General features: G+C 49.4%; 1 protein-coding gene across 1 annotated transcript; it reads right to left on the bottom strand.

Moving 5' to 3' along the window:
• Window positions 1–869: 869 nt before the first annotated feature.
• C3H8orf74 (chromosome 3 C8orf74 homolog) lies at window positions 870–26,256 on the bottom strand. Its single transcript, XM_074989161.1, has 4 exons — window positions 26,209–26,256; window positions 24,409–24,708; window positions 13,762–14,127; window positions 870–1,088 (listed from the first exon to the last, which is right to left on the bottom strand). The coding sequence occupies exons 1-4, from the start codon at window positions 26,254–26,256 to the stop codon at window positions 870–872; spliced, it is 933 nt and encodes a 310-aa protein (XP_074845262.1).
• Between the last annotated feature and the right edge of the window lie 1,337 nt (window positions 26,257–27,593).

Genomic DNA, 27,593 nt, shown 5'->3' with positions numbered 1-27,593 from the left:
GTTAAAGGCAACCTCGCCTGCATGTGCAGATAGGCCATAGGGAAACAAGCTTGCTGGCCTCAGTCTCTGTGGTGGTAATACAGGACAGCGGCCATTCCGAATCTGGGCATAACCTTGCTGCAGGGCCTTCCCTCAGGTCTCGTAAGATGGAGGAAGACACCCAGAATCACTGGTCTTGGTGATCCTCAACCACAGATAAGGCCCCGTCGTGCACCCCGAGTGGGCAGATGTCCACAGCCCTGAGGTTCTGGAGATTAAACAGCGATAGGAGTGAGGGACTCTGGTGCTGCATTTCCCTGGTGTGGGAGGGTCACAAAATTAGTGCTCTAAGCCTCACAACAGCCCTGTTGGGTGGCAGGCGTTAGCATCCTTATCAACCCTCTTTTACAAATGGGTAAAGTGAGGCACACCAATAGCGAGTGACTTGCCTGAGGTCCCCCAGCAAGGCCCGACCAGAGGCACTAGGGGACCCCGGATTCCCATGCCCCAGGGTAGTCAGAGGAATACAACAGGGCTCAACATAGCACGAAAGAGCAGTGGGTCAGGCCACCGATTTATTAGACCGTCTTTTGGTCTTCATTGCCAAGCCCAGAGGTCCAGCATTGCGCCAGGAAGCTGTTAGAGGAGAGTGAAGTTGTAGCTCTCAGAACCAAGCTAGCAACATCTGGTGACTTCCATCTCCCCTATTCATAGCTCCTCAGTCACTGACCCGGTCCGGCCATGGCAATGGGAACAAACAGGCCAGTTACAGATAGAGCGTTAAGAACCCAGGGCAGGTTCTATGGTCTTCAGAACTGAGAAGGCTCCACCTGTGGTTATTACAAGCCAGGCAGGGGCTTCTGCCAAGTGCTGCACCAACCCACAGCCCCTCACTTCTTCTTTTTCTGCTGCTGTGCTTTGGCTGCCTTCTTGGCTCGGTCTTCAAGCGAGGGAGGTGGGGGGTAGGGCACAGGAGGGTTGAGGGTCAGGACTTTCTTCTGGAGTCTGAGCTCCAGGATCTCAAAGGTGGTCTGGATCTCAGTCTGCAGGATCTCGCGGAGAGCTTGGATCTGGGTGCCGACCACTTCTTTCATGAGGGTCTCCAGAACCTAAAGAGCAAGCAGGAGAAGAGGGAGTGGGGCATGGCCAGGGTTCCCCATAAGCTGAGCGCTTGGGAGGCCACCTGGGAGAGATTCGAATGCCACCGGGCTGATTAGCAGAGCTTTCTTGGCTGGCAACGTGTGGTTTTATGGGTGGTGCACATCCACATATGTCTTGGCGCACAAAACAAAATTTATTCTGCACAGGGATGGAAAAAATTAGAACATTGACCATGGCTCATTTCACCCCTTTGGTTAACTACCTCTATTGCTTTACAAATGGGCCATTCCCTTCGAACTGGCACTGGGCCACCGGGGAAGGAGGCGAGGGAGCAGAAAAGATGGTGAGATGCTTCCTCTGGAGCAGTGTTACCCTTTCCCTGCCTGGTGGAATGCCCTCTGGCCTGCTGTGTGAGGCATGGGGTCTCCTGATGGCCAGGGCGCAAACCTGGGCCTGAGTCATTGATGGCTCTGAAGACAAGTTCCCCTCTACTCTGGGAAGGGAGGATGAACACCTGGGCACATTGCCTCACAGAAGCCATCCAGCTCTGAAGCAGTATCAGAGCATGGAGTGTTGTGTCTATTGTCAGCATAACAGCAGACCTCCACATGAATGGTCCAGACCACCACCAGGCCTCCTGAGATCTAACTGGATTGGTGAGCCAGCTCCAACTCCCACCAGCTGGTTCTGTGGAGAATAAGAACAAGATTCTGCACCCTGCAAGAGCCAAGAAGGAAACTTTGAGGGAATTTCCATTGTCGGACTGAGCCAGGAGGTTAAAGAACCAGCTAGACCACCGCTTGTTCTTTCCTGCTGTTCGTGTGAGTTCAAAAGGTGATTTGGGAGGCGGATCACCTCAGCTTCCCTCGAACACGTCAGGGACTGCCAACAGGCCACGTAGTCACCTGCTCGTTAGGGAACCTTAATTCCACCAGCCAGGCAGCCCAACCCTCAGAGTGCCTCGTTAGAGTTTAATAACATTTCCAAAACGATTTGCGCCAGGGCTGAGAACCTGTAGTGCCGGCTGAGGCAGGTTAATTTATTTTTGTGCCTTGGGTGTTATAAACTCCTCATGGCTGATTAGGGAATGAGACCGAGGATGGCAGCCCCATACACAGCCTCGCCATCGAGTGCCTGGTTGTGGATTTTTGGCACACCCCAGACTCCCACTGATGTCAGCAGCTTGAGGCTTGGGTAAGAGCAGCATGATCTTGCACCAAAGTACCCCACTATGATGACGAAGAGGGGGTGGAGAATTAAACCAGTGGACAAAACCTCAGGACCTTCGCTGCTATTAAAGAGTCACTGTCATGTCGTGATCAGAGGGGTGGTCGTGTTAGTCTGTATCTTCAAAAACAACAAGAAGTCTTGTGGCACCTTATAGACTAATAGATATTTTGGAGCATAAGCTTTTGTGGGCAAAGAAGTGGGTCTTTGCCCACAAAAGCTTATGCTCCAAAATCTCTGTTAGTCTATAAAGTGCCACAGGATTTCTTCTTGTCATGTAGTTGATTATCAAGCCTCACAGGTGGCAAATAAGGGTTGATAGAATCATAGAATCCTAGGATAGGAAGAGACCTCAGGAGGTCACAAAGCCCAACCCCCTGCTGAAAGCAGGACTAATCCCAGCTAAAAAAGCAATGAGAAGTCCTGTGGTAGCTGACAAAGTGGGTCTTTGCCCATGAAAGCTTATGCTCCAGTATATGTGTTAGTCTATAAGGTGCCACAGGACTTCTTGTTTTTGCAGATGAAGACTAACACGGCTACCTCTCTGATACTTAATCCCAACTAAATCATCCCAGCCAAGGCTTGGTCAAGCTGGGACTGAAAGTCCTCAAGGGAAGGAGATTCCACTACCTCTCTAGGTTTCGGACATCCTATCCCCGTGGGTCTGTTTGGGGCAAGAAAAGGAGAGAGTTGACTCTGATTTGTCGTCATTTCACTGGCCAAGCTCAGTAAAGAGCAAACAAACAGCATCCGTGGTGAAACGTATTTTGATTTGCATTTTTTCCAAATGAATTTAGTTTTAAGGAGGTGTTCTCAGGAATGCAGGAGAGGAGGAGCTGCTTGTTTAAATACAGTGAGTCAAATCCTGCAGTCGTTACTCAAGCAAAACTCCTACTGGGTACAGGTCCCAGACTGAGGTTGAAGGCTTGTTTTATGACCTGCCCCTTTCCATGAATACAGAGATCACTGGATTTACGGCTTCACTGCAGAGGTATTTCGAAATCAGATAGATCACAACAGCTATTTTGAAATATCTTATTCCCAAATAACACAGCCACGCACAAAATGCATTTCAAAACAGCACCCAGCTGTTTTAAAATAGCATGTCCGGCACGCAGCACTATTTCAAAATAGTGCTGTTGGGTGCCGTTATTGCTTATTTCGAAATAGCACTAAACCACGTCTTAATAGTGCCTTTGAAATAGGTCTTATTCTTCCTGCAATGAGGGCTACCGATTTCAAAATAATGCACCCTCAATTTTGAATTTATTTCAAAATAGCGCATGTGTAATGTAAAAACAAAAAAGCAGTAAAGTAGTACTTTAAAGACTAACAAAATAATTTATTAGGTGAACTTTCATGGGACAGACCCTGAAGAAGTGGGTCTATCCCAAGAAAGGTCACCTAATAAATTATTTTGTTAGTCTTTAAAGTGCTACTTTACTGCTTTTTTTGTTTTGATAGTATATAGACTAGCACAGCTGTCTCTCTGTTACTATTCAATGTGTAATGTAGACACCAGCAAAGTTATTTCAGAGTAACAGCTGTTATTGCAAACTAACTCTGTAGTGTAGAGGTAGCTTGAAGTAGGGAGCTGACAGCAACCAGGCATAGGCCTGTGCTATGTACCACTATGTGCTGATATAACAAAGTCAAACAAGAACAAAGCTGGATCCCCGCAGGGGCGGATCCCTTCCCTCGACAGCACCTGAGACAAAAATCAGCATGAATATGAGTCAACGCCAACTGAGCAATTAGCACCTTGCGCTCTTGTGTCAGAGCTGATTGTGGTGAAAAGTGCTTCAGTGCATTTGGATTTCTTGCTGTGCATTTTATTTAACGAACCCTGAGCCTCATGGCCCCCGTGTGCAGCATGCCCTCCTGAGCAGTGTGCCCTCCTGTCTTTCCCAACCATCTGTGGATTTTTTCCATCCATGTGCAGAATAAATTTTTATGTGCGAATGTGCACTGTTAGTAGAAACAAAACTGAGCTAGCCAGCTGGATGGCAGCTGAATGTCTCTTTCAGAGCGCTGCCCAAAGAGTCAGGCAACCTGCCCTCTATTCCCACTCTGCCACCGTTCCCTGGTGACCACACATCACCTTGCTTTACCCATCTGCCAGAGGGATAGCAAACCTGGCCTCCTTTGTGAGGTCCTCTGAGCACCTCTGATGAAACAGGTTATATCAGACCTAGGGAGCATTAGCCCACACTTACTAAAAGCTCATTTCTCCCACCAAGAAAAATGGTGTAAGCTGGGTAACTTCACCCTTCCTTCTCAAACCTCACTCACCTTATAGCCTTAGAGTTGGTCTACACAAGGCAGGTAAGTCGAGTGCAGATACACAATTCTAGTTATAGCAATCATGTTGCTAGAATCGATTTATCTGCAATCGACTTACCTCGGTTTCCACGCACAAGGAGGACAACAGGGGAGTGTCTCTGGTCAACCTCCCTTAGTCCGCCTGAGATCGAGGCATATGGGGTCAACTGCTGACCCCAGGTAGTTTGATTTTGCGTGTCTTCACCAGGCACATGAATCGGACCCCAGAAGATCGACCTAGGCCAAGTCAATCTTCCATGTTGTCTAGATGTACCTTTACTTTGGGAGCACTCCTACGGAAAGCGGCAAAAGACCTCATGCAATAATGCACTAGTTAGCAGGGGTCCTGCTGAGCTTCAGATCCCTGGGACAGGCACCTGTATTTTGTATGAAATGCCTAACGAGCAGTGCGTGCCATAAAATAACGAGCAGGTGGATAGCCTGGCTGTCCTTTTGGCTGTGTCTACACTAGCTCCCCACTTGGAAGGGAGCGTGGTACGTAGGGTGTTGGGAGTTTATTAATGAAGTGCTGCGGTGCATATTCAGCACTTCATTAAGCAAATTCCCCACTGCGGCAAGTCCAAAGTGTTAAACTTTGAAGTGCTGGCTTGCGTGTAGGAGTAAACTTTGAGGAGGAAAGGGACTTTGAAGTACCCCGGGCACTTTGAGGCACCGGTGGGTGAGCCGCAGCTAGACATGAGCCGGCACTTTGAAGTGTAACACTTCGGAGTTGCCGCAGGGGGAGAATTTGCTTAATGAAGTGCTGCATATGCACCGCAGCACTTCATTAGTAAACTCCCGACACCCGACTTACCATGCTCCCTTCCAAGTAGGGAGCTAGTGTAGACAAGCCCTTTGTGACCCAAGTTGCTAGAGAAAGTTTGAGGTTCTGGGAGTAGAATCATAGAACACTAGGTCTGGAAGGGGCCTCGAGAGGCCATCGAGTCCAGCCCCCTGCCCCAGTGGCAGGACCAAGTACTGTCTAAACCATCCCTGATAGACATCTATCTAACCTGGTCTTAAATATCTCCAGAGATGGCGATTCTACAACCTCCCTTGGCAAGTTATTCCAGTGTTTGACCACCATGACAGTTAGGAACTTTTTCCTAATGTCCAACCTAAACCTCCCTTGCTGCAGTTTAAGTCCATTGCCTCTTGTTCTATCCTCAGAGGCCAAGAAGAACAAGTTTTCTCCCTCCTCCTTATGACTCCCTTTTAGGTACCTGCAAACCGCTAGCATGTCCCCCGACAATCTTCTCTTTTCCAGACTAAACAAGCCCAATTCTTTCAGCCTTTCTTCATAGGTCACATTCTCGATGATCATTGATGATTTTGGATGCAGACTGGCTGACCTAGTGAGGAGGGTTTTAAACTAGGTTCAACAGGGGCAGGTGACCAATGCTCACAGATAAGTGAAGAACATGGAGACCTAGGATTGGGTTGAAAATAGGTGGGAACATGGGCTATAATAGCAGAGAAAAAGGAGGGAATGGGAAGAACTGAGAGGAAAAATCAAATCAGTATCTTAGATGCCAATACACAAATTGGAGGATTGGGCCAAAAGAAATCTGATGCGGTTCAACAAGGAGACGTGTAGAGTCCTGCACCCAGGGTGGAAGAATCCCAAACATTGTTATAGGCTGGGGACCAACTGGCTAAGCAGCAGTACAGCGGAAAGGGACCTAGGGGTTATGGTGGATGAAAGGCTGGATGTGACTAAACAGTATGTCCTTGTAGTCAGAAAGGCTAACGACATATTGGGGTGCATTAGGAGGAGCATTTTGAGCAGATGTATTGAAGTGGTTGTTCCCCTCTATTCGACACTGGTGAGGCCACATCTGGAATATTGTGTCCAGTTTTGGGGCCCCCCCAATATAGAAAGGATGTGGATGTGCTGGAGCAGGTTCAGTGGAGGGCAACAAAAATGATTAAGGGACTAGAGCACATGACCTACGAAGAGAGGCTGAGGAATTTGGGGTTATTCAGTTTACAGAAGAGAAGACTAAGGGGTGATTTAATAGGAGCCTTCAACTTCCTGAAGGGGAGCTCTAAAAAGGATGGTGAGAAACTGTTTTCAGTGGTATCAGATAGCAGAACAAGGAGCAATGGTCTGAAGTTACAGAGGGGGAGGTCTAGGTTGGATATTAGGAAAAACTACTTCACCAGGAGGGTGGTGAAGCACTGGAATGCATTACCTAGAGAGGTGGTGGATTCTCCATCCCTAGAGGTTTTTAAGTCTTGGCTTGACAAGGTCCTGGCTGGGATGACTTAATTGGGGTTGATCCTGCTTGAAGCACGGGGCTGGATTAGATGACCTCCTGAGGTCCCTTCCAGGCCTAGAATTCTATGATTCTATGAAATGCAGAAATGTAGGTGATAAGCAGGAAAGACTCAAAGTCCTAATAAATAAACACAACTATGACATTGTTGGTATCACAGAGACTTGGTGGGATAATACCAATCATTGGCATGTTGATACAGAAGGGTACAGCTTATTCAGGAAGGACAGGCGAGGTAAACCGGGAGGAGGTGTTGCCTTATATATTGAAAATGTGCACACCTGGACTGAGGTGGAGATGGACATAGGAGACAGATACGTTGTGAGTCTCTGGGTTAGGTTAAAATCATTAAAACCAACGGTGATGTCATGCTAGTGGTCTAGGGACTCTGAATGGTGTTTGGTCCTGCCGAGAGGGCAGGGGACTGGACTTGATGACCTCTCGAGGTCCCTTCCGGTTCTAGCGTTCTGTGATCATCAACACTGTTACCCCTAATTCTTCCCACCCCGAGTGGAATGAATTTTATTAGGTGCATGAACGCAGAGCTAACGTGCAAAACGGAGGTGATATGTGACCCGGAGTTGATGTGCGACATAGAGCTGACATATGACACGTCACCTTTGTATTGGTGCGCATAACAAAAGTCATGGGGCGGCAGGTGGGGCCAAGGGGTTCTGAGTGGGAGCAGGGGCTTAGGGCGGGGTTGCAGGAGTGTGAGTGCTCCAGTTGGGGTGCAGGTTCTAATGTGGGGCTGTGGTTGAGGGGCTCAGGGATGGGACAGATGGGTGGGATGCTGTGGGTGAAGGCTCTGAGGGGGGCCTGGGGATGAGGGGTGTGTGGAGTACAGGAGGGGACTCCAGGATTGGGGAGGGATGCAGGGCTTGGAGTTGGAATGCAGGAGGGAATACAGACTCAGGGTTGGGGGTGTGGGCTTTGGGGTGGGGCTGGGGATGAGAGCTTTGAGGGTCAGGAGGGGCCTCAGGCTGGTGGAGAGGAGCCATTCAGGGCAGCTTCAGGACTTAGAGAGACCAATCTTTTCCTGCTGCACCCTGAGTCCCTATGCAGGCTTGGGGGGGAACTTGATCACCGGGGTTTCTTCAGTGCAGTTTTGTTTCTCTACAAAAGTGAGTCCTGGGCCTCTGAATGCAGAAGGCATCAAAAAAAGGAAACAGATTCTTGTGCACATGGCATTGAGCTTCCCAGCCTGCACCCTGACCCGCAACCCCACAAGGTTTCACTCAGAGTCAGGGACATTTTCAGCTGCTTCCTTGGTCTCTCTCTCTCCATTCACACTACCCAAAACAATACTCAGCCCACAGCCACTGGGTGGGACCAGGCTGCAGGCACCCTTTGCCGTAGGTGGGCTTTTAGTGCCAGTTCTGTTCACTCAAAAGTCACCTCCCACCTACACATCTCTGTGAGGTGTTGACTCAGCCCATCACCAGGTTTCTCTCAGTTCACCCCTGTGCTAACAATAGGAAGGGTTGGAGAAAGTCCCACACCCAAGCTCTGGTTCTCCCAGTGGGTCCTGGCTTCTCGATGTCTCTCTTTAGGGCAGGGACTAGTGACAGCTGGAGGTTTCATACCTTATTATGCTCATGGCAATGATGCTATTCTCACCAAAAGGTCCTGGAGGGCAGAGCACACACACGTCAGAGCCGCCGTTCAAAAAACCGCCTCTGTTTGCTCTGAGGCGAGCGAGCGAGGAGCGTTTTGAGACTCATCCCGCGGCAGGCTTTGCGTCAGGGTGAAAAATGCTCAACTGCAACTAAAATGGGGCTTTGTTAGGGATCACCAGCCAAATTCCGCCCAGGGTCTGTCTCCTGGTGTCACCGGCGCAAGTGCCATCAGGTGTAATGGAAGGCGATTTAGTAGTTCTGTCACTGCAGAACCGGAGCCTCTGGAGCTTCTTTTCTTGACCCCGTGAAGTGGCAGCCTGGGCTGAGGAACGCTTCAGCTCCACGACGTCAATTAGAGGAGTGTTTGAAAGCGAAGGTGCTCGGAAGCGCAAGGGCTACAGTTATACTAGAGAGCTTTGCTGACAAACCCCCGGTTTTGTCGACAAAACTGGTGGAAGCTCCACACGCACAATGCATTTCGGCGACGGTTTGTTGACAAAACTCAGCACTTTTGCCAGCCTCGTTCTGCCTCTCATCCATGAGGCATAACGCTGCTGTTGACAGAAAAGCTGTGTGGATGCTCTGGGGGTCTTTCTCGCGACAGACAAGGCATCCTGAACAATGGGCAGCCCTGCCTGCTGTGCTTCCGGGAGCCTGTTTGGTCAAGAGAGCGGCTGGGCAGTCTGGCCGCTCTGTTAACAGAGCCCAGCAATCTTCTCATTGGCTTTTGTGTGTGGCCGCACTCTGTCGACAGAAGTTTTGTCTGGAAATTTCGTCTGACAGTGACTTCTGTCGACAGAGCGCTGTAGTGTAGCCTTAGCCCTGGGTAAGAGTGGACTCAGCGTGAGCGACGGTAAACTGCGATGTGAGCTTGGTGGTGAACTTTGGCATGGGAGAGGAGGAGGAAAAGTTGGCAAGAAGATGGGAATGATGAGCCTGATATTTTCCAGAGATCTTTGGGGGACTGGACGTGATTTGAACGGTCCCCTTGGACCTATTCGCTTTGGCTATGTTTACACTGCACCCTTAACTCGAAATAAGATATGCCCTTTGAGCTGTGCAAATTGCATATCCTATTTCGAGTTAATTTCAAAATAGACTATTTTGGCATTAGCGCCAAATGTCAAAATATCGTGCAATTTCATGGCATCCTTTACTCCTCCTGCAACGAGGTGTAGAAAGATGCTGAAATAGCGTGCCCAGTATTTGGAAAAATATTTTGAAATACCAGCTGCCTTTCATAGCCATTTCAGGTTACCTCAGTACTGTGAAATAGCTCTACTGTGTAAACATAGCCTTTGTTGAGGCAGGGATTGCTTTGGCATAGCATGCAGTATAGAATGAGGGAATCTTTGATGCTGGTGTAATTGCCCATAGGTGGATTTGAACCTGTGACTTCTAGAGCTTAGTGTAGAAGCCACTACAGTTTCTGCAAGAAGCCAGCTGGCTCTCAGCTAAGGCTGCTAGCTTGCTTTGTCTGTGAGTGATCTAAGTGCCACTAGATGGGACAGTGATCACACCCTTAGGCAGGTAGGTTACACTGGCACAATGATAACAATTAATAAATATTAGAGGAGTAGCCGAGTTAGTCTGTTTCTTCAAAACCAACAAGAAGTCCTGTGGCACCTTATAGACTAACAGATATTTTGGAGCAGAAGATTTCACGGGCAAAGACCGTCTGACAAAGCGGGTCTTTGCCCACGAAAGCTGATGCTCCAAAATATCTGTTGGTCTATAAAGTGCCACAGGACTTCTTGTTGGTTTTGAACAATTAATAATTTATTAATAACACCGTTCCAAGGAAGTGGGGCTGAGCACTGTCGCTGGTCAAAAACTTTGCCATGGAAAAATGGGAATTTTGCTTTTCATGGAACGTTTAGTTTTGGTTGAAATGGCCCAAGTTTCAGTGAAAACCAGAACTCCAAACCTGAAACTTTTTCTGCCTGGGTTTTCAGCTTGGGGTAATTTTTGTTTGGCCAATGAACATTTTTTCAAAACCTAAAAATGTTCCCCTTTTTGGCTTCAGTTTTTCACGGAAGAAATTAAAAAAAAAAAAAAACCCTCCAGAGAACAGTTGCCATTTGTATTGGACTCACTCACCCCCATCGCCCGCTGTTGGTTCTCTCTTTGCAGCACCATGTTCTGCCCTGCTTGAGTTTTCAGTAACCCTCTTCAAGTCTCCTCCAAGGAAGAGGGAGGAGAAGCACAGGTTCATTAAGTCAAGGAGGGTCTGTGGACTTTATTAGAGCTGGACTGGGCTCTCAGACAAGGCACGCCCTTCCTAATACTTTGCGTGTCATGGCTTAGGCCTGTGCCCACAAACCTGCGTTAACCCAGGCTCAGATTCAGACTGGAACCCAGACTCCCCTCATCTCTCCACGTAAATCTCCCAGAATCAGGCTGGACCCAGGACATTGTGAGGATGGTGGGTTCCAAGCCTGAGTCAAGGCAGGATCCAGGGTCGAAGCCCTTTTGCTTTGCAGCGTAGATGCATGACTTGGGTCCTGGCAGTGCAGCAAGTGCATCCCACAGTCTCACTGGGTATCTTCCTTTGTCCTCGCTATCCCAGAATGCAAATTGACTCCTGGAAACCTGAGCAGCACTTTGGGCAGCTCTCCACAGAGCACCTCTTCCTCTTCTGCTGCTGAGACTTGTGGGAAGGCCAACGGTGGGGATGCAGGCATCCTGGGTCCTGTCCCAAGGCTTGGTGGTTCATCTCTTCCCATTCCAGCGACTTCCGTGCTTCCCGCTGCCGTCGGTATCAGCTTTTTGTGCTGCACGCTGTGCCGCCTCTGTCTGCGGAAATGGCCCCGAAGCATTGAAGAAAATGCTAATAGGTTTCACTAACGTGTCACAAATAACAGCCTGAAGCTGCAAAGCGACGATGAGGAGACCGACGCTCATCATGCTGTGCTTGTGCATCACCATGGGTGTTTCAGGGACCTTAACACAGGCTGGCCTGGCAAGGGGCGTGACAGACACATCTTCCAATATACTGGCCTGTCCAGGAAACCACAAGTAGGGACCTTTTTCCTGGACCAGGAGGTCATGGTAGGACAGTGTTTTGTAAACACTGTTCTGTGGAATACGGGTGTTCCATGAGCAACTCACAGGTGTGCCACGTGCATTTGGAAAAACCGTTCCAAGTTTTACAATAAATAACCATTTTACGGTGATAACAGCAATGGAAAATACCAAAACATCATTTTATTTCTACCTCTCGCAAGAGCGGCAATAGTTTGGCAACACAGCAACATTGGCTGATACTGTGCGAGCCTCCCCTCTCCTCTAATCTTCTCCTAGCTGTATGGCAGCATAGCAACTGGCACCGACGTGCGGCTGATGCCCTGTGCCAGTGTGGTGGTTATGCGATTGGTCAGCGGCTAGATGTCAGCCAACGTGTGTGCAGCGTGATGATTTATTGAATTCATTTACACCGATATGTGTAAACAGAGTAAGTTACACTTCTTTTCAGAAAAGCCATAAGGCTGTGTCTGCACTTGCATTCCTCTTTTGAAAGAGGCATGCAAACGAGGGAAATTGAAAATGCAAATGAGGTGCAGATTTACATATCTGGCACCTCATTTTCATATTCTTATTTCGAAATAGCTTCTTTCGAAAGAAGAAAACCAGAAGAAAAAGAAGTAAACCCCATCTTCGAAAGAATCCTTCGTCCCTTTTTTTATGGGGAGAAGGATGTTTTCGAAGATGGGGTTTACTTTCAAAAGAGCAGCGTCTCCACTGGTTTCCTTCTTTCGAAAGAAGCTATTTTGAAACAAGAACATGCAAATGAGGCACCAGATCTGTAAATCTGCACCTCATTTGCATTTCAATTTCCCTCATTTGCATGCCTCTTTCAAAAGGGGAATGCAAATGTAGACACAGCCTAAGTGGGTGAAAATACTACAGCGGAGGAACCAGCACCATCAACAAGCGAAGTCTGTTTGTTTGTTTTTTCAGTCTGACATACCCTAGATGGAGCCTGATCTTGTACTGGGCTAGACAGGGTCACTTTGCAAGTAACACCCCTTCCCTTACCGCATTAGTCAACTCTTACTCAATCCCAACAGCCCCTGCTACACACCTGGTAGTGGGGAAAGGATTGCAATGTGAGTAGACCGTAGGGCTGTGTCTACACTACGTTCCCCTTTCAGAGGGTGAATGCAAATGTGGCCAATCAGAAATGCAAATGAGGCACTGATTTACATACCACACACCTCATTTGCACAATAGCAGCCAAAGTTCCAGAAGTGCTGTTTTTGTAAAAAAAAAAACAAAACAAAAAAAAACCAAGCAGTGTAGACGGGGTTCCTTTGAAAGCAAACCCCACTTTCAAAAGCACCCTTCTGCCTCATATTTTTCAAATGAACCCCGTCTATACTCCTTAGTTTCTTCCGACAACAGCGCTTCCGGAACACCGAGTGTCTGCCATCATGCAAATGAGGCACGTGATATGTAAATGAGCACCTCATTTGAATTTCTGATGGCTGCATTTGCATCCCACTTCCTAAAGGTGAACGTAGTATAGACACAGCCTAGGCGTCTCAAGGTCCAACTGGAATATTCTGCATGCTATAGTCCCCAACCATCTGCTCTGTAATGGTTTGGGATTCCAGCTGTTACCTCATCTCCAGGCCAGGGGGAGTTGTTGTTATCCACATATTCTTTGTTGAGACCCCGCAACATACCCTTAATAGGAGCAGAGAGAGCGTGGTGGAAACATGAGAGAGAGTGCCAAGGATAAGGGACCTCATGCAATAAAGCATGCAGGGGGTTGCATCTTTGCAGGGTTTTGTAAGGTGTCTGCCTCCCACTAATCCTTTATAACAAACCCATTGACGTCAACTGCCAAAGCTGAACTCCCCCAAATAAGAGGTCTGGACTGTAAACCTCCCAGGCTTACGAGGGTTTGGAGCTGGTTGATTCACACCCATCTCTGTCACTTGAGAAATGCTAGAAATAAAATTTCCCAACGTAATGTCAACATCTCTAAGGATCATCATAAATAGGAACAACCTCCATGTATGCACCATGGATTCCTGGCCACTGCAGACCTCTCTCTGGGGAACACTGGTGATAACTCAGGCCACATAAGGTGAATTGACATGGTCAAGGTCACAGAGTGACTCAGTGGCAGAGTCAAAAGCAGAGCCCTGGTCTCCTGACATGCAATACCCTCATCCGTATACTTTTAGTATGAAGTGCCCCTTTCTGTACAGCGAATACTGTGTTACCTGTCTGTCTAGGATCTCTTCTCGTGATTTCAGATCATCATACACTCTCTGCAACATATGCTCTCTCTCCAGATGCAGCGTCTCTCGAAGCAGCAGCATGTCGGTTCGTTTTTGAGCCTCGGCAGCTGAGAGGGCAGCCAGCTGCTGCTGATACTGCCAGACTTCAGCATTGACGCCTGCCATCAGCGGCAAAGGCTGGGGTGGCACACAGATCTCTAGGTAGGCAGTCGTCTGTTCAGCGTCTCTCTCCCGGCACAGCACAAACTGATACAGTGGGTAGTGCCTGATGAGCGTGTTACAGAAGTAGTCACACAAGACCTGTGGGTTGAATGGGCTCAGCTTTGGCTCACACGCAGCCAGTTTATCCTTCAGAACACAGACAGCCTGAGTAATGGGTACGCCTGGAAAGAAATTAAATGAAATTGTTGCTTAAATAACCCTTCCAAGGTGCTGGTAGCAATCAGCTTGCCCTTTTGGGGCCAGGCTGTTCAGAGGAGAACATTAGTGCCAGTCAATATTAGTTTGCAGGGGGCGGGTGAGTAGGTGGGAGTAAACTGATAACATCCCACACTGTCCATCTTTACACTTGTCATGGGGGAACGGTGGCAAGGGCTGTTGTGCATAAAGAAGTGTGAGACCAGCATGGCTGCATTCTACAGGGCGCAACAACTGTGGCTGAAGGGACCGTACAGTTTCAGTTCTCTGTATCTAGAATGGGGAGACGTCTCGGAGAAGGCCGTCCCCCACGGCTGGAGCACAAACAGTCTTTCTGTCACAGAATCATAGAATCCTAGGGCTGCAAGGGAGCTCAGGAGATTATCGAGTCCCAAGGCAGGACCAATCCAAACTAAATCATCCCAGCCAGGGCTTTGTCAAGCCAGGACTTAAAAACCTCTCGGGATGGAGATTCCACCAGCTCTCTAGGTAACACATTCCAGTGCTTCACCACTCTCCGAGTGAAGTAGGTTTTCCTAATAGCCAACCTAGACCTCCCCCTCTGTAACTTAAGACCATTGCTCCTTGTTCTGCCATCAGTCACGACTGAGAACAGCCTCTCTCCATCCTCGTTAGAGCCCCCCTTCAGGAAGTTGAAGACTGCTATCAAATTGCCCTTCACTTCTCTTTTGCAAAGTAAATAAATCCAGATCCCTCAGCCTCTCCTCATAGGTCATGTGCTCCAGCCCCCAAGTCATTTTCATTGCCCTCTGCTGGACCCACTTCAGTGCATTCACATCCTTTCTGTACTGGGAGGCCCAGAACTTGACGCAATACTCCAGGGCTATGTTTACACTTGAGAGTTTTGTAGACAAAACTGGGGTTTTGTCACCCAAACTGGCGGAGCATCTGCACAAAATATGTGTTCTGTAGACAGACACCATTGCCAAAAAAGCTGTGTGGATGCTCCAGAGGGAAGGGATGCTTTTGTCAACAGAGCAGATCAAAAGAGTGATCTGCTTTTATCTGTAGATGTGATCTATTGACAGAAGTTCTGTTGGAACATCTCTTGCTGTGAACAAGACACGAGAAGTCATTCTTCCACTCTACTCTGTACTGGTTAGGCCTCAGCTGGAGTATTGTGTCCAGTTCTGGGCACCACAGTTCAAAAAAGATGTGGAGAAACTAGAGAGGGTCCAGAAAAGAGCAACAAGAATGATTAAAACAAAAAGCAGTCAAGTAGCACTTTAAAGACTAGCAAAATAGTTTATTAGGTGAGCTTTCGTGGGACAGACCCACTTCTTCAGATCATAGCCAGACCAGAACAGACTCAATATTTAAGACACAGAGAACCAAAAACAATGACCTCAAGGTATGTGTGTTACTGAAGAGACATTATCGCTCCGTTTTAGAAAGAGAAGTGGACGAACTGACATTTATATTCAAATTTGGAACATTAACACATGGTTTAAATCGTGATGGGAACTTTCTGAGTCACTATAGGGGCTTGTCTGCATACTTGACTCAATCTAATTCTTGATCTTCCCCCCCACCCCTCCACTCTCTGATTTGCTCACCTTGATTATCTTTTTCTGATTTGTCCTCCTTGCTTACTGTTTTTGGTTCTCTGTCCCTTAAATATTGAGTCTGTTCTGGTCTGGCTATGGTCTGAAGAAGTGGGTCTGTCCCACGAAAGCTCACCTAATAAACCATTTTGCTAGTCTTTAAAGTGCTACTTGACTGCTTTTTGTTTTGATAGTGTATAGACTAGCATGGCTTCCTCTCTGTTACTATTCAAGAATGATTAAAGGTCTAGAGAATGTGACCTGTGAAAAAAGGTTGAAAGAATTGGGCTTGTTTAGTTTGGGAAAAAGAAGATTGAGGGGAAACATGATAGCAGCTTTCAGGTATCTGAAAGGGAGTCATAAGGAGGAAGGAGAAAACTTGTTCTTCTTGGCCTCTGAGGATAGAACAAGAGGCAACGGGCTTAAACTGCAGCAAGGGAGGTTTAGGTTGGACATTAGGAAAAAGTTCCTAACTGTCAGGGTGGTCAAACAGTGGAATAAATTGCCTCGGGAGGTTGTGGAATCGCCATCTCTGGAGATATTTAAGAACAGGTTAGATAGATGTCTATCAGGGATGGTTTAGATAGTACTTGGTCCTGCCATTGGGGCAGGGGGCTGGACTGAATGGCCTCTCGAGGTTCCTTCCAGTCCTAGTGTTCTATGATTCTATGATTCTGTAGACAGATGCTTCTAGTGTAGACATAGCCTAGATGTGGCTTGAATAATAACTTGTTTAGATCTGCTGGAAAGGCTCCTCCTCTGTCTCTCAGTGTAGCCTTTGCACTCTCTAAACTGCAAGGCAGAAATTTGCTGACTAAAAATATGAATGCTGATTGCACAGCCAGCTGACCGTGATCTTCTATGGCTGGGACAATGATGGCATGTGATTACTGAGAGAATCAGGACCACATATGGGCATTGCAAACTTAAAACCCAGCTAAATTATTAAAAAGGGGAAAGTTTCTGCTATCTTCCTTCACTTTTCAAAGCATATTATTAATGTCCTTTGTGCAGAGGTAGAGGGAACAGGCAGCAAACAATCACAAATGTTAAAATGCACAAGCAGCCAGATAAATGAAAATGCACTCCCCCAAATTCTAGGCAAGTTGGGAAATGCCAGGCTTATAAGCAGAAGCGGTGGGCAGGTGTGAATGCATTCCACCATGTTTGGTTTCTCTCCCTTCCTCCTTGCTGTCCTACGCAGGAGGAGCTTGCAGGGCATGATATGGAAGCCAAAGCCTTCTGGGAGCTGTAGTTCCTTGGCCAGCTCCCTCCCTAGAGAGCTGGCCCTGAGGCAGGGAAGGGATCATATTTCCCAGCATACCATTGAATGCTAGAAACAGGAAAGGGAGGGGGACAAGGTCATATTGTTTTTCACTTAAGATAGCCCAGCAAGATCCCAGAACGGGGTAGTTTCTATAAAACATGTATCACTGTGTCCATTTTTAGTATGTTATAAAGTCATTTTGCTAATCTCTGTATAGATGCACATTTTTAATTAACCTCTTATGCACACTCATCAGATGACTAGTTTTGAGCTTTTTTATATTTAAGAAATTGTGGTCCACATTTACACATAAAAGCATACCACTCACTCAGAAATTTCTGTGAACAGGCCTGCATTGGTTAGAAAGATGAGAATGGAGCTGGTCAAAACATTTCCATTAGCAGATTTTCCCCCAAAGAAAATATCACATCTCATAGAACTGGAAGGGACCTCGGGAGGTCTTGGCAGGACCTTTTTGACCAAAGCTGAATATAACCAAAATATGCTTTTATTCAAAAGTGCTTGGGGTTTTGATAAAAAAAATTCCTAGGCAAAAATGTTTGTTTAATTTCTGCAGGAAAAGCCCCACTTTCTTTTGCCTTTAAGCTTTTTTCTCTTTTTTCTGAGGAATAAACACAAGAAGTAGAGTGAGGGAAGGGCAGTGTTATTTACCCACTAAAAAGAAAGATTTGGGAATTTTTAACAAAATTGACAATTTAAACAAAATCACAATTTTTCATTAAAAAGCCTCACACTTTCACAAGACAATCACACAGAAAAATATTTTTTTAATTATTTTTTAGCATGAAATATGCATCCCTATTTCATTCCACTCTAGTGAAATGTTTCTGACCAAATGTTAATGTAAATCAGTACTTTTTTTTGTACTGGTACTTGCCGGTACTGAGTACCAGCACCTCGGCAACCCCAGCCACGGTATCCCCTGCCAGCCCTGCAGCTGGGAGCTGACTGGGGCACCGAGCCCCGCCAGCGTCCCAGCTGTGGGAATCCTGGTGACGGCAGGGAGTGGGGAGCTAGCTGAGTACCGGCTCCTCTTTTTCCTTTTTTTAATAAAAAAAGCACTGAGGTTAATAATGTGGCTCTTGCGCTTTGGGGTGCAGTTTATTTATAATGTGCAAACAACACAGCGGTGAGGCCTGCAGAGCCAATCTTCTGCAAACCTGACTCCTCCAAGTGATGTGATTAGCTCCAAAGCAAACAGGCAGCATGCTCTGCCTGCCCCATGCCTCACCGACTCGCAGGCCAGAGACCGGGGTGTGGCCCACCTGGCGTTCCTGTTTGCCCACCTGTGGGGGAGGTTGCTCAGCTACTTGTGCTACTGTTTGGAGGGGGAAGTCAGCAGTCCATGGACCCTGAGTGCCAGACACCCTGAGGCATCAAAAACAACAAGAAGTCCTGTGGCACCTTATAGACTGATATTTTGGAGCATAAGCTTTCGTGGGCAAAGACCGCTTCGTTAGATGCATGAGTGGGGGCGTTTCAGAGGAGGGTTGAAAGACAGAGTCTCAGTAAAGGGGAGGACAGAGCTGACAAGATCTGTTCAGTCACGGAGGATGTGGCCCATTATCAGGAGTTCATATGGAGTTGTGAACATCAAGAGAGGAGAAATCAAGTCAGGGAGGATGTGGCCCATTACCAGTAGCTAATGTGGAGCTGTGAAGCCCCAGCTTTCCTGTCAGTGGTGCAGAGAGCCGGTTATTTAAGGAGCGCATTGAAAGCACAGCTATGCTAACCCCCAGCATGCTGCAGGTGGGAACGGGAGAGCCACGCTTTGTAGCTGAGGGGGAAGGGCTGTATTCTACCCAGGCGGTCCTGGGGGAGCTCCGTTCTCATTCAGCCCAGGGCATCGGATGGGCTCGGATCACCTTGCTGGGGAGGAGCCGGACCGTAATGGACAGGGCTGGGAGGTGAGGTACTGAGGTGCTCTGTGACGGTTAGATGCCCCCTTACCATGGGCTTCCCCCAACGGGAGGCAGCAGCTCTGTTGCTTCTTTGTCAGACTGTCGCGTAAGCTGTGTCACTGTGGCGTTAGCCGGGGAAGTGCCCTTAAAGCGTGTGGGGGAGAGGCACAGCTGCCCGAAGTGTGGGCCTGCCCCCCTGTGCCAGCTCTTCCCCCACAAGATCCCACCCCCGGCCCACTCATTCCTCTCTGTCCCCTCCCACCAGGGAGCAGCTTGCTGCTTTGGCCTCCGTCCGTACTGCTCACCTCTGCAGCGTTACTGCTTGGCGAACGTTAATCGTTTCACCCCAGCTTCTCCGTGTCCAGCTCCCTGCAGAGATGCTGTGTGATGCCCGACGCCCAGTGCTCCGGCCCCACACAGCTGCCTAGGGGATGCTTGTCCTCCAGCCCTGGCCCCAGCCGCCTGTGGGGCTGCTAGGAGGCTGGCTCAGGTTACCCTCCTCTCCCAGTTCTCTGGTCCAGGAGCATCCTTGGTCCTGACAGATGAGGGATGTTGCGAGACCAGACAGTTCTGGTTTTAGGAGCTGCGACATGTATTAACGAACAACAAGTCCATCTGACGAAGCAGGTCTTTGCCCACGAAAGCTTCTGCTCCAAAATATCTGATAGTCTATAAGGTGCCACAGGCACAATACAACCTCACCTGCAAGGAATATGTGTGGGGTGGAGTCGGGGGCGTGTCAGACTGGCGTATGGGGGTTCAGGATATGGGCAGGGGGCTGGGGCTGGGGGGCTCAGGGCTGGGTGTTTGGAGGATTTGGATATAAGTGAGGGGGCTCGGGGTGGGGTGATGCAGGGGGGTGCTGGAATCAGGGCAGGGCTGGGGAGTCAGGGCTGAGGGTGTGTGGGGGTCAGGGAAAGGGTTTGGGGGATTCAGGAGTAAGGGCAGCGGGGTGGGGGCTCAGGGCAGGGAGGACATGAGGATTCAGAATCAGAACTGGGGCTAGGGGGATCAGAGCAGGGGGCTGAGGATCCGATTCCTCTCCTCACATATGCCGATGTGCCTCAGAAGCAGCTCCACTGAAGTCAGGGAGTGAGACAGGTATGGACTCAGAGGAGGATTTAGCCCTTTACAGTGTCTGGAGTGGGATGTGTGGGGAGACGGGGGGTGCAGGGTGGGAATCACAAGTGTAGGACAACCCTTAGGAGAAACGGGGGTGAACTGAAGCCCCAGATATAAAGCAGGGCTTTGGGAAAGTTGAAATTCAGATCCCAGTCTTGCGGCCTGAGATCTTCCCTGCTTAAAACCTGTGCTAAATAAACATCCTGCCACGCCTCTGTGGTGGGAACTGAATGTATTGTCTCATAAGCAAACAAGGACAGTATTAGCTCGAACTAGTTTCTTGGCAGCAAATTGTGGGCAACCTTCCCCTCCCCTTCCCCTCGCCAAGCCTCAGGGTGACGCTATTAAAGGCACCAAACTAAGGCAGGGAGCAAGAGACACTCTACGCATTCCAGGGCGGGTAGCTCTGCGGCAAAGCTCTGCCTAAGACACATGTATTTGCGTGTCAAAAGCAAGCAAGCACCAGGTGGGCCTGACAGATGACAATGGATCCTGCAGAGAGCTGAATGGCTCAGAGTACACGGACATCAATGGCAGGTGAGGCGTCCTTGGAGGATCGGGCTCTAATTCAAGGGCCATTGTAAACACTCATTGTCTTCAGTGGACAATGCAGCAGGCCCTAACATGGCATTTTCCATGGGCAGACATGGGCAGCCAGTAATGTACGTAAAAGAAGGCATTGCCCTCCCAAAAGTGCCTACATTCCCCATGCACTGGCAAGGCTGGGGCCATGGTGCCACCCAGAAAAGAAGGTTGTGGAAAGGGCAGGACCTCAGGGGAGGGAGGGTTAGGGTCTCAGAGTGGAAGGAACGGGACTGTGGCTTGCCTTCCTCGGCTGCGCCTTCACCCTCTGCCCATGTGGAGAGGGGTAAATATGCCCCTCATTTATACCATGCAGCACTGGGGATCCTGGCGTAGACCTTAGTGGGGTTAGATCAGGGTAAGTAACAGAACAACATGCACCATTAGATGATTAATCTTCACTCCTCGTGGTAGGTCAGCTAGATGAGGATTCAGAGACAGGTAAGTGAGATGATTCGCCAAAGGCCACCAGAGAGGGGCAGTGTCAAACCAACGCACTTGTGTGGGGGAAAAGAACCCAGTCAGGCAATCTCTAAACCTTGTGGCGAGGTAAGGCCCTGCAGCCAGCCTGCTTATCAGAGGCAGCTTGTCCCCAGCTGAAGCACTTGATTGGCCAAACCCCTGATTGACTAAGAGACTCGGCAGACCTGCTCTATAGGTCGGCAGAGTATTAGCTGCCCAAAGCATTCGCTGACAGCTGCAGTAGGTCCTGTGTCTGCTTGTTCCAGGCCTCGTTCCAGCCTTGGACCCTGGCTTGCCCTGCTCTGTTGGCTTCTCCTCCATTCCCAGCTCACTTGGCTCACAATTGGCTGCTTTTTTATAAGACTGCTGGACTGAAGCAGTTACCTTGGCAAAAAAAACACCTTCCTTCCAGTCAAGCACTCAAGGCCCACCTCCTCTTGGATAGTTCCCAGACAAACTCCCTCAGGCAAGGAGCTATGAGGTGACTGGAGAAACGGAGACTTGGTGGGGTAATTCAGGAGCACTTTCATGCATGGGTATAAATGGTTCAGGAGGGACAGGCAGGGAAGAAAAAGCAGAGGTGTTGCACTGTATGTTTGAGAGCATTACAACTGCTCAGAGCTCCAGTATGAAACTGGAGAAGAGCCGTCTGAGAGTCTCTGGATTAAGCTTAAAGGCGAGAGCAACAAGGGCAAAGTTGTGGTGGGCATCAGCCAAGTTTCCACTTCTTGTCAGCTTCTACGGACTACCAGACCAGGAGGATGAGGTGGACAAGGGGGCTTCTTCCGATAACTAACAGAGGTTTTAGATCACCAGCTCCGGTTCTCATGGGAGGACTTTGATCACCCTGGCATCTGCTGGGAAAGCAATACAGCAGTGCACAGATCATACAGGAAATTTTTGGAGCGTGTTGAGGACAACTTCCTGGTGCAAGTGCTTGGGGAACCAACACAGGGCCAGGCTCCTCTTTAATTGTGGCTTACAAACAGGGAAGAATTGATAGGGGGAATCAGACATGGGTGGCAACCTCATCAGCAGTGATCAGGAGATGGTGGAGTTCAGGATCCTGACCAAGGAAGAAAGCAGAGCAGCAGAATCTGCACCCTGGACCTCAGAAAAGCAGATTTTGACTCCCTTGGAGAGCTGATGGGCAGGATTCCCTGTGAGGCTAATAAGAAGGAGTCTCTGAAGGCTGACTGTGTTGTAAAGAAGCCTTTTTGGGGGCACAGGAACATACCATCCTGATGGATTAAAAATAGCAATATGGCAGGCAACCAGCTTTGCCTAAAAGAGACATTTTTGCTCAGCTTAAACACAGAAAAGAAGCTGACAAGAGCTGGGAACTTGGACAGATAACTAGGGAGGATTATAGAAATATTACTTGGTCATGCAGGGGTGTAATCAGGAAAGCCAATACACCACTGAAGTTGCAGCTAGGAAGGGATGTTGAGGGTAACAAGAAGGGGGTTCCAGGGAGGAAGAAGCCCAGCTGTTCTCAGTGGTGGCAGATGAGAGAATAGGAAGCAACGGTCACAAGTTGCAGCAAAGGACATGTAAGTTGGATATCAGGAAAGTCTCTTGCAGTCCGAGGGTGGTGAAGCACCTAAGAAGATGGTGGAATCTCCATCTTTAGCGCTTTGAAGGCCAGGCCTGACCAAGCCTTGACTAGGATGATTTTGTTGGGGCTGCTCCTGTTTCTATGACTCTATGCCTTGTAGCTGCTGTCTGATTGGTGGGAAGAGTCAGCAGATCAGCTCTTACACCCAGCCGTAGCAGTTCAGCCCACGGCCACAATAGATCCTTCTCCTGCCTTATTCCAGCTCTGCTCCTGCTGCAAACCCAGGTTTGTCCCTGCCTTGCCTGACTCCAGGTAACCCACCTCTGATTCCTGACCTCTGACCCTAGCTCTGCCCCCGGCCTTTGACTCCTGCTTGACTCTTTGCTCTTATTCCTGGCTACTAACACATTTGTATAGCCCCAAGGCCTGACTCCCCTGTTCCAACATCCACCCATGACCACCCACGTCCATCTTCTGACAGTCACACAGGAAGCTTATGCAAGAGTTCACACCTGCTTCTGAAGAATGCCCAGAAACATATGCATGTAAAGCTGGTGAGTTGACAGTGGGGCTTTAGCCTGGGCCCATAGCAGAGATCTGCTCTACATGAGCTAAACGAGTAACGCCATGAGCTTGTAGAAGCAGTAGGCTGTTATTCTCCATGCTGGCCGCCCGCTAGAGGGAGCTGTGCCCCACTGTGGGACACCTCAGGTGCCTCTTGCACAAACCAGGTGTTCCTCTTGCTTATGCATAGGTGCTGGGATGTTTAAAGTGGGCATTCAGGTGTTTGCATCAACAAATCCCGGGCACAGGTGCATTGCATGTGACTGCCATTTTACCAGTAAGGCCCAGTATTTTTTACATACATGAGGGCTGCTGGCAGGGGATGCTCACGAGCTCTCAGCAGTTTGTTTGTGTAATATCAACAGACCTTGGTTGCCAGTGCCAGGGATTGAACCTACAGTCATAGGGGCTAAAGCCCTGTGCTCTACTGCATGAGCTAAAGCTTAGCAGACTTGTGGTCAAGGCTGGAGAGAAAAGACTTTACTCACCCTAGTATGAGGTCTCAGTGCCTCTGTATTGGAGGGGTAGCTGTGTTAGTCTGGATCTATAACAGCAACAAAGTGTCCTGTAGCACCTCATAGACTAACAGGAAAGTTTTGAGCATGAGCTTTTGTGAGCACAGATTTCAAGCGAGTCTGTGCTCACGAAAGCTCGTGCTCAAAACTTTTCTGTTAGTCTATAAGGTGCCACAGGACCCATCGTTGCTGTTTCAGTACCTCTGGGTACTACGCTGAAAAGATAATGTGCAACTATAAGTGCTATTAGTCTACCAAGACTCAAGTCTTTGTGTCTCATGGGTGCTTACGCAGGTAGGGTGAGGGCCTGATGTCAGCTGTTGTAAATATGCATATTCAGAGCCATGCCAGCCAATCAGCTGTGCTCGGGGGGGGGGGCTGCCCCGGGGGGGGCACATGTCAGCCCAGACCACGATGGAGTGCGCCTCTTGTGTCTGTCCCCGTTCATGACCACTCTGACAAAGACCACCAGGAGCAGGGCTCTTGCCAGGCCTGGACGGGCCTGATTCTGCTCCCATTCATGCGGCTGTAAGGTGGGCGCCCTCTCCTGGAACACCCTATTCATGTCTGGTCACCAGGGGTTGCACAGGAATTACCGACCCCCTGAACATTAGTCCCTTCCCCACAAGCATTCAGGGCTTGATGCTCCCCACACTCGCTTTAACCCCGTGGAACAGCGCTGCCTGCCACGTTTCTGGTTTGCAATCAGGAAGAGAGGGGAGCAGCAGGCAGCTGGAGGCAGTTCCCACGGCGAGGACACACCTTTGATTTCATTCAGCAGCTCCTCCGTCAGCTTTCCTGCTTCTGCGGCCGCAGGCCAAGGGAGCCCTTTCTCCATGGCGAAGACGACACTGCTGTAAAGGCAGTCGAGCTCTATGCTGCGCCTCAGATCCCTCACGTCATCAAACTCCTCCCATCGCAGGAGCTCTCTGAGGCACTGGCGCCCTTCTTCCCTCTGGCACAGAGACATAACCGCAAGTGAAATGGGCGCAGCAGGGGGCTCGGCCTCTTCCCGAAGAGAACGGACCAGATCCTCAGCTGGCCTTAGTCTGTGACTCCCTGGCATTGGATGAAGCAATGCTGATTTGCCTCAGCTGAGAATCTGGCCCAAGAAATGTCTCAAAATATAAGGCCCCGGGGCCAGATTCTGATTTCAAGTTTGCGTCACTCCTTGTGGCTCATCATGCCTGATTTTCCCAGGTGTGAGTAAGAGCACAGTCAAGCCCTTCGGTGTTGCCACTGGACTCCATCTCACACAGCATCCTGCTTGGTCTGTGATGGCTGAGATCCCACATCACAGGGGAGCAAGCGGCTCCCAGCAAGGGACTGTGGGCTGGACTGGGCCAAGTCGCAGTCACCCATCCCCATGTCTGCTTTAGACCTTTGCTTGGCCTGGCTGGATTGCAGGTGCCAGGCTGGTCCGGGCATCTGCTCAGTGGATAGGTGTGGAGGCGAGAGAGGAGGTGGTAGAACCCCTGTAACAGGTCAGAGTAGCCAGCCTGGAGCAGGCAGTCACTGTGAGATATTTTATCCCTGGAGTGGGAAGGGGATTGTGCCCTAGGGACTCGCAGGGCTGTTCCTGGGCTGGTGGAGCTACCACCCCACTCCTTGCTCAGAGCTGCATCTGAAGGCACAATGTAGCTTTGACATGCAATGGCAGGAGGCACCAAAGTTTCTTCCTGACCCTTATAGGATTGACCCTGAAGCATGAGAACTGATTTTCCTCATCACTGTACCTATCCAGCAACAGGTTCTGTCCCTGTGACTTTTTGGGAGTCAGATCCCTGGGGCCTAATCCTGAGGAGTGCTGAGTGCCTGATGAAAGTGGAGAGTACAATCCAAATCTTCTACCTGCCAGGAAGCACCCTGTGGTTTGAGGCCTGTCAATGGCCAGTCATAAACTTCCCAGAGCCAAAATAGGCTAGTCTGGCAATGCTTTGAATGCCCCTGGGAAAAAGTTGTCTCTTTTTCATGTGCTGTATATTGGACAAATGACGAAGAGATGCCAAGAAGGAGGGGTGGGCATTGGATGGGGTGGCCCTCAGGGACATAAGCGATTGTTATCACGGCACTTGCCCTGTGGCTGGAGTCACTCACCATTGGAGCTGGGAGAGAGGTGAGACCCTCATCTGATTCTGCAGGTAAAAATGAGAGAGACCAAGAGAGAGAATCTGGGAGTCAGAAAGAGGCGGAGGGGAAGGATTATCAGTATCACAGAGACACCTGCTGGGTTCTGTGCTGAGGGTCAGAGCTAATTCAACCTAGTCCCAGGTGTGCTGTAGCATCAAGGACCAGCTTCTGACCTCTGTGAGGAAAATCTGGAGCAATGCCACTAGCACCAGTGAGGTTATTTGGACTTGACACCAATAATGCCTTGGATTGGACCTAATATCTCTGGCCTCCCAGGTTTTCCAGGATGCTTTGGCACAGCTGACTGAATACCAGGTATCTTTACCTGAAGCTGGCAGACTCTCCTGATCGCCTCTGCTGATAGGGCCGCCATCCGTATCGGTACCTGTCACTAGGGGGCGTGGCCTGTGTGATAGGATCACAGTGGTGCCAAAGTTCCGCTGGACAGTAACGTTCCAGGAGCCTAGCCAATCCCTCCCAGCCTGGGCCAGACTCCCCTACTGCAGACTCCCGAGACTTGTGTCAAGTTTGTTGTTCAGTGTCCCCACGAGTGGGGCTTCTATCCCTCCCCAACCGCACTGTCTAATAGATCTCACCCAGGGAAGTTCCCCCAGGTATTGCGCACAGTTACTGATGTCGCTAGCAAAACAGATTGACTTTAGTGTGGGCCTAAACTTCTGCCTAAGTTTTCCTTCCCGTTGTTTCATTCCCGCTCTCTTTGTTATGACACCCCTTTGTATTTTGCTGCAGTGACCAATATCACTGTATCTTTGCCGCTGCACTTTCCTAGCCCATTGTCACTCCTGAGATGGGACGTGCAGCTCCAGGGCCAGGCTGAGTTCCATGCAGAGGCCAGGGTGCAAGAAACCTGCCCTCCCTGCCAGGGCCGCCCAAAGGACTGCTTGCAATAGCAGCTCCTAGGAGCAGGGGCTGCTCAGCTCTCCTACTACCTAGAAGATTGCACAAAGGGGTGTTTCAATGAGGCCACAGACCTGCCACCCCTCTGCACCAGCCCATGGGCCTGGGCCAGTGCACTAGGGGAAGCACACACATGAGAGCCCCTGGAGAGACACACATTGCTGTCTAGGGGCCTGATTCTGAAAGATTCCCATTGACTGCAGGGGACTTGGGATGAGGCTCTCTCTTCATCACCCAGGCTGTGTCTACACTTAGTGGGAGATCAGCTCAGGGTCGATCTTCCAGAGTTCCATTTCATGCATCTAGAAAAGATGTGTGAAATCGATCCCTCTGGGATCAGCAGTTGTCCCCTGTACTCCTGCTTTCGTGAGGCGTAAGGGAACTCGATGGGAGAAACGCTCCCGTCAACTTCCCTCAGTGAGGACAGACCTTACAGTCAACTGCAGATACAGCGATTCTAGCTACGCAATTGCTGTAGCTAGAATTGCATATCTGCTGTCGACTGTAAGGTCTAGTGTAGCCAAGCTTCAGTCCTTCCATCCTCTTTGCCGTGTCTGTTGCTTGTCTCTTTGCAGCCTCCTGTTTTTTCCGACATCTTTTCCTTCTGAGAACAGGGCCCAGAGCTCCCCAAAGAATCACTGCAGGGCTGCCACCATCCCAACCTCTGATGGCACAACACAGCATGTGGAACCAGCCCAGTGTGCATTCCTGCTCACAAATTCCTTCTGGCGGGTCATGTGCTGCCACCGGCTCTGCGGAAACTCCCTTCAACAAAGAGCAAATGCAAAGGTT

Source organism: Carettochelys insculpta, chromosome 3 (assembly GCF_033958435.1).
Source record: "Carettochelys insculpta isolate YL-2023 chromosome 3, ASM3395843v1, whole genome shotgun sequence".
Classification (NCBI taxonomy): domain Eukaryota; kingdom Metazoa; phylum Chordata; order Testudines; family Carettochelyidae; genus Carettochelys; species Carettochelys insculpta.
The sequence above is the reverse complement of the archived record's forward strand: the minus strand, read 5'-3'. Positions and strand labels throughout refer to the sequence as shown.